General features: G+C 37.7%; 1 protein-coding gene across 1 annotated transcript; it reads right to left on the reverse strand.

Moving 5' to 3' along the window:
• Positions 1-1,271: 1,271 nt before the first annotated feature.
• LOC148862633 (autophagy-related protein 16-like) lies at positions 1,272-7,257 on the reverse strand. The gene is made up of 5 exons (XM_088980133.1): positions 6,841-7,257; positions 6,577-6,703; positions 5,586-5,767; positions 5,298-5,493; positions 1,272-2,700 (listed from the first exon to the last, which is right to left on the reverse strand). Coding segments are annotated over exons 1-5 (1,530 nt in total). The 5' UTR covers positions 6,843-7,257; the 3' UTR covers positions 1,272-1,677.
• Between the last annotated feature and the right edge of the window lie 454 nt (positions 7,258-7,711).

The raw sequence follows: 7,711 nt of genomic DNA on the forward strand, positions 1-7,711 counted from the left end.
TACATGTCTTATGTTTATCAGTTGAATGTGATTTAAATTAAGGATTACATGTCTTATGTCTATCAGTTGAATGTGATTTTAATTAAGGATTTAAACCTCTTCTAAGGTTTTTCCTATTTCTTTTATCATCTGAATCCAGGTGTAGGTGGGATTCGATCTTAAGTCTCTGCTACAACCAGCTGGTTGGTACTTTGCCTCTCCTACTTTTTCAAATTTGACTTAAACTGCCTGTCTGGAAACTTCAGCAGACATAAACCAGACAACTAGGGCTCTAACTTGGGAGGCTCAACCTGAACCCGCCCCGATCCATCTGAGCTTTTGCATAGATTGGACCCAACCAACCCACCCAAGCCTTACTTGGCCCAATCCAACCTAGCCCAAATTAATCCAAATTCTATTGGGTTAAGCTCAGATTAGGCTTCGATTGATAAGTTGGGTAAGGCCCGAGCCAAAGGTTTGCATCTTAAAGCTGGAACTTATTACACCAATCAAGGAGTGCATACTCTCATAACCATTTAAATACTCTATTATACCTTTGTTCAAATTTGAGGGTTTTTTTTTTCTCACCAACATATTAATAAAGTGGTTGTTGAACTTCATTTTTCAAGCTATTGACATTTGTTTAAGAAAGTTGTATTTAATTTTTTTTCCTTTTAAGTTTGTCTAATTCAGTTCATTTTCATGCTGCCAATATCTTACAAAAATTGCATGGAATATATATTACAAACCAATGTTTTAAAACCAAGCCAAACAGATTGGCGGGGCCTATGACAATTTAAAAATAAAAAGTTAAAATAATAAACAGTACAAATGATTGTCCAGTCGAGGGTTCGACCATCCAGGTCAGCAAGTCACTGACCAATTCAATGGTTTTAGGCAAAAGAACGGTTTGGGGTACCCTGACGGCAGTTCAAAAATCATAAACCATGTTATAAACTATTACGAGATGGATGCAGTGCACCGATACCAGCATTGATATCAATAAAATACATTAGCTTGAAATCTTTTCACCGCGGCAATGGGCTGTATTCTGAGGGCTACGGATGCCGGGATCAGGCCATCTTCTTTGGAGGAGCTCATTAAACCACAAGGCACAAACCACTTCAGTAGTAAACCCATCATCAGCTTTATCTTGAAACAGGCATAAAGAAGTCATACCACGCCATGGACTCGTAGAATTCCAAGCTATAGAAAAATAAAGTGTAAAAGAAAAATGAAGGAATGAGCCCTAGAGATGCCACTAAACTGGCCATGAATCAAACACAAAAGCATTCAAGTTCAGAAATCCAGGCTCATTTCATTCATCATGGCGAGAACCGAGACCTATAACTCATACAATTAAGCAGTAACTGCCCTTGCCCATGTTTTTCGCACCAAGTAGGCAATGATGTTTAGACCATTGGACCTCTTTGATTAAAATAAGCCTAGACTGTTCAAAATGAATATCTGATACTTCCCATTCTTTATTTTTGGCTCCGTGGCGCAACACAACGGGGGTAGCCCATCCCCCAAACCCCATATAAGGATGACCATGAAACTCATCACTGCATCTCTATGTACAAGCTAGTTGCGCCAAAATATTTAATAGTGGCTTACAATGTATGTGGTAAGACTAGGGGTATGATTCTGAGGCCAATACATGATGAAGAAATGCAAAATCAGTACAGGCATGACTAATCACGCCCATATACAAATATTTCCACTCTTATCAGCGGAAGCCAGGGGTTTTCCCAGTTCACTCCATGAACAAGAAAGGACAGGAGCAGTATGTTCCCTTAAAGTGCAAACAGTATCGGTTCTTGATCGTGACCAAATGCAAATAGACCCATCAGCAGATCCTGCTGCAACATAATTGTCATCTCCACTCATACACGAACGGCTCCAATTGGATGCCACTCTGTTTTCATTTGCTCTTAATGTACCACAAACTTCCAGAGACCTCATGTCAAATAGATTATGCAAGTTGTCTCTTCCACTCGTCAACACAACATTGCCACTTTGAGATGGACAGATTGATGTGATAGCTTGTGAATGCGCAGCAATTTCACTAAGAAGCCTCCCTGTCTGAAGATCCCATATGCGAAGGTTTCCATCAACATGACCTGAACAAATGGTCTGTCCATCCAAGCTGAAACAAAGAGCATTGCAGTTGCTATGACAGATGAGTGTGTTGACACAATAACCTTTCTGTAGATCCCAGGTTTTTATTGTTCGATCATAAGCAGCACTCACTGCACGGCGGCTTGAAATTTTGCTCACATCCACCGCACATACTTTATCTGTGTGTCCTGTAAGGGTATGACGGACCCGACCAGTCGTCACATCCCACATGTACAAGTTGTTTGAGCTGCTGGCTGCGATAATAGATATGTTATCATGGGTAAGAGTAAGATCAAGAACAGTGCCAAGGCATCCCTGAAGAGTACAGCTTACTACTCCAGTTTTTGTATCCCACATTTTTATTGTGCGGTCATGGCCCCCAGTAATTAATTTATCGGAATTGTGTTCAAACATTATTGAACCACAGCCACCTTCATGTGCATGAATCCTGTATTTGCATTTAGTAGGAACAGTTGATTCTACAAAGTTCTCAGCACCTGCTTCATATTGGCGGACTACACCATCAACTTGCTGCCGAGCAAGTTGTTCTATGCTGCTGGCCTTGAGTCGACCCATCATATCTTCATAAATTGCATTAGCCTACATGAATACCAATTTATAATCAAATACATATTTCTAGAAATTTCTTTTAGGAAAGCCGAGACAGACAAATGTAATGCATGTTCTCTCTAACATGAACAACCATATAGCATCATAGTAGCAGTAAGCCAGTAACAACAACAATAGCAGTAGCAATGACAACACACTGTAAGGAGAATGATAGTGACACAGTTCAGAAAGATAAAAATGAATGTGATTTCTGTACTATCGTGTTAACATCTGACCTTTCTGGATTGTTAGAAGGAAATACATTGTTCCCAATGTTCTCACTACATAAATAAACAAATTAAGTTTCACTCCTAACAGAATGTTTATTATGCAAGCATCATACAATTTTTCCAATATTGAGTGATAGCCAACCCCTTATCCCCTTTGAAGGTAAGAACCTGTCTCATTACATAACTAAGTAATTAATAGATGCCTTGCATTCCAAGTTACCTGTTACAAGCAAAATGGAATCCAATGAGGGGTGTTGCAAGCCAAAGGGGTAATTTTAAGTATTTGTCTTACCACAATACATTCTCAGCTGCACTCAGAATTAAGAATGTAGAAAAGAAACCTAATTCAGTGACCCAAAAAAAAAAAGCTTTTGCACTTTTTTGGTTGTTTATCATTGCATTGAGAATAGTGAAATCCTGCAGGGGTTCATAAGTTATCCAGACAATCATCAAAGGCACATAATCATGCAGTTCCATACATCATATTGCAGGAAACCTTCGCACTTGACATTTTATTGTTATTTAGGCTCAGTTTGGAAGGAGTACAAATGCAAATATGTAGAGTGCAAAACTTTGTATTTTGTATTATTTTTATGTATTTGTACTGTACATATTTGTATTTGTATTCTTTCCAAACTAAGCCTTAAAATCTATTGATCTGTGGACATAGAAATGGGTGTTTGACATGGAAACCCACAAAAATGTAGAAATGTGAACACAGCTATACATATACATATAGTGCACTTACATGCACTAGTTCACTTTGTATTATACAAAATTTAAGAAAAGAATTATCTTCAAAAAAATTTAAGAAAAGAACAAATGTAGATGGATGCATTTGAATTGCAAACAATACACCCTTATCCATGTTTTATTTCACAACCAAGTAAAAGGTAGGCAAGCCTACTCATTTCAAACCATGTGTCTGATGTGTGTTGATATGTCATCAAGAAAGTGTCCAGAGACACCACAAATCTATAAGAAGTATCCCACATATCATAGGTAAGATATGAAAATGTATCTTGATTAGAAGGGTATCTTTCAAGGCCTGTAAGGGTATCTTGGGGAAGAAGCACTGGGCTAGCTATACAGAATAACCTCCATCTATTTCTTTGTATGTTACTTCATCCTTTATCAATAAATTTGTTTACAGTTATAGATCAAAAAATTATCTTAACAATCTAATAACCACAACATAGGGCACAGGGGTATCATATGTAGTCGTCTTAACAATTAGATATTTCCAAAGAAAATAATTCACTTATAACAATTCTTACGTTGAAAAAGGAAAAAAAAAAAAAAAGAAACAATGATGATAAACCTATGACATGGTTAATAGAATGAATGATCAGTACATATGCGACATTTGCTGTGTGTTGAAACCTATGATTGCCCATGTACAGATACTGAAAAGGGACAGAGATATGGGAAGCTAGGGTAGAAATATCAGTTTCCTAAGATCACAAACATAAGGATCCGAAACAAAGATACTTGACAGGTTACCCAATTATATGTTTATATCATGCCCATGATTCTATATCTTTTTTTTTTCATTTATCAATGTTAATATTTTGCAAAGATAAATTAAACTTCTCCTTAGAAAAAGTTCAATTAAACTTCTAATATATACCTGTCACAGTATGATTTGTTAAAATATTCCAATTTACATATTTTAAAGCTGTTAATATTATACACTCTAGAATGACTATGCATCACATTTTATGATTATGAAAGATGAATTGTGAGAAAAGATGGGGTCAGAATTCAGAAATGGAGTCGTTTGAAGGAACTTACAAGTGGCCCTAGTGATAAAATGAGAGGAAGTAGACTAAGATGGTTTGGTCACATACATGGAACACCACCTACAGTATCCATAAGAAGTGATCTATCACAAGTTGAAGGGGCTTAGGAGGGCTAGGGGGAGACCAAAAAGGACATGGGTCAAAGTACTAAGAAATGATTTAAGTGCTCATAATTTAACAATGGATATGGCATTAAACAGAATGAAATGGCAAAAAAGGATTCATGTAGCCAAACCCAAATAATTGGGATAACACTTGGATGATGATGATGACTCTAGATTGATTATGCAGTACACAGTGTCATATCAAGTGCATATCTTACCCAAAATTGGTACACTAAGCATGCATGTATAGGTATCCGAGTATCATATCCTGACACTACTAAAATAGACTGTTGACTTGGGATTTTTACCATTTTTATGGCCATTGTTAGGTGTATCCCAATTCTGGCTTTGTAAAACTGAAGATTTCCACTTAGGACATACTCAAGTGACCTGGAAGCTATACATGCTACAAACACATACTGAAATAAGATTCCAACCAATGGTAGAGATACCTCATTAAGGCGTTCAGCATCCTGCATTTTTTGCAACATCCAGCGATCAACTAACATCTTATTTTCAGCCTCTGCATTTTTAGCTTTCAGTGTGGTCTCCTCTAATTGTGTTCTAAGTGCCTGATTTTCACTTACAACCAAGTCTAGAGTTTTTGTTTTTTCTTCTAAGGTCTCCTTTAATTGGTAACATTCATCCCTGCAATATTGCAAAGTTCCATTTATTCAGACAATATCTAGAAATTTGAAAAGCATTTCCACCTTAGCAAGAAATTTAAGAACAAATTCAACCTTGCTTGAGCAACCTCATTTTGCAGATCAGCGATAACAGCTTCTTTCTCTTGAACCAGTGCTTTTGAGGTTCTGCTCTCTGCCACTTCTACCACAAGTTGCTCAGACAATCTTGCTTGAGCTTTATAGCATTGCTGAAGTTCTAGTTCCAAGTTTTCTGCCTTCTCTTTCCATTCTGATCCCTAGAAGGACATGCATATAATTAAATATTATGAGATAAAAGAGAGTCAAACAGAAAAAAATAAATTTATATGACATAAAGAAAACATGAAAGAAGCATTATTCTTGTGATTAACAGCCTTAAGATGCAAATTGAGTCCACCGGAGCCAACCAATACTAATAGGGAGTATGAATATGCAACCAATAAGTATTTTTCTAATGTAACCCTTAATATGCAGCTTGAAAAGATTTCCTATTTCTCTTATCACTTAGTAACATAATAATACCAAACACCTGCACCCTATACAACCCCTACTGGTGTTGCAATGGAACCTAAACACCAAAGGGTCTACCTTTTGAGTGACTAGCATATCCCGTAACCCCGACTTCTTGAATCCTGTTCGAGAAGAACGGGAGACTGATAGAGAAACTTGGATCTTATTTAAGGAAGGCAGAAGGTCAGTGTGAGGCGAGAATTAATTGAAATCATGCGAGGTAGTTGGTGATAGGGTGCGGAGGGTGCTATTTCTTTCAGTCTTCCACGTCAGAAGTCCGAAGGCATGCATTTTATTTTTCTTTTTCTGCAGAATAAACGCCTTTCATTTTGCCGTTTGCTGAATCTACATATTCTTTCGTTAGCGGGATCTCGCCATCTCAGTACAGTTAGCAATTTGCACATACAGTACCACTTGAGGAGTGTTTTTTTTTTATTTTGTATCAGAGGTGAGGAGACTCTTGCACCTCAACATTCGGACCTAATAACACCATCAATCTAAAAGCTTAAAAAGGAAGAAGAAATAATTGATCAATGGAAAAAAAAAAAGGAGAAACCTGAGAAGCAAAAGGCTTCGAAAGAGCGATGATAGCCGGAGCATGAGCACCTTCTTCGAGCAAATGCCTCTTCCGGAGCGCCTTTACAGCGTGCTTTATAGCTTCTTTAGCGATTTCATCCGGAGACCTAAAATTTCAACCAAAAGCAATCCTATTATTCCTTGATGGCTCGTTTCCGGGAACAACAAGAAAATCAGAAACTCGAATTATTAAAGAGTATCAAACGATCGACTCGACTGTTGGATCGTCGGAGTTCATTATTACATGTTGATCGAATTTGATTTTGAAGTTCACGTTCGTTTCATTCTCTCTCTATGAATCTTTTACTTTATCGGAGACTCGGGAGAAAATAATAAGATTACGAACTGAATCGGAGTGCGAGAGGGGCCTCATTTTTTAGCGAAGGAGATCCGGACTCTAAAATCCCTTTCTGAGAGAGAGAAAAAGAGAAGCAATACAAAACTTGAGTCACGATTCCATGCGTCTGGCCACTGGTAACCTCCCTCTGGAAACTGTCGAACTAGAATCTACGTATTACTACTCGACGATGATCGGTGTGGGTGGGACCGTGAGTCTTCGAGTTCGAGCATCGCGGAGGTGGGCCGTGTCGTGTTCTTTAATCTCCACTTTCACCTTCACATCTTCTATTCTTTTTAATAGAAAGATAAGTTGCGTTTGCGTAATGAATCCACGCATTAGGTGTTTATAAAAATAAAAATAAAAAGTCTACGACTTAACATGGTGTAATTGTAATTTGTAAAATTGTGTAAAATCCACCATCTGCACCCCATTAAGTGGGCCCCACAATGTCTCACGATGATAGTATCAAAATAATAATGTCATCTGGAGATGTTTCCTAATACACGGCGAGCCCCTTGTGAGGCACAAATGTGAACTCTCTTTTAATTATCTTAATTTTTTAAAACGTCCAAAATTCACCATGTAGTGAGATAACGGTAATTTGACTAACGGATGTTGCTAACTTACTATTTTACACTTTCTTATGTTTGACCCATTTTGCAATATCCTGAAATTATTCCTCTTTGCTCTCCTGTAACGCTTGCTCTCTTGCTCACTAATGGCGTAGGAGAATGTTGCAACTCTCGATCTCCGGAACTGCAACTCCCATTCAATT

This window comes from Nelumbo lutea, chromosome 3, assembly GCF_056320005.1.
Source record: "Nelumbo lutea isolate HS-2025 chromosome 3, American lotus-T2T, whole genome shotgun sequence".
Lineage (NCBI taxonomy): Eukaryota > Viridiplantae > Streptophyta > Magnoliopsida > Proteales > Nelumbonaceae > Nelumbo > Nelumbo lutea.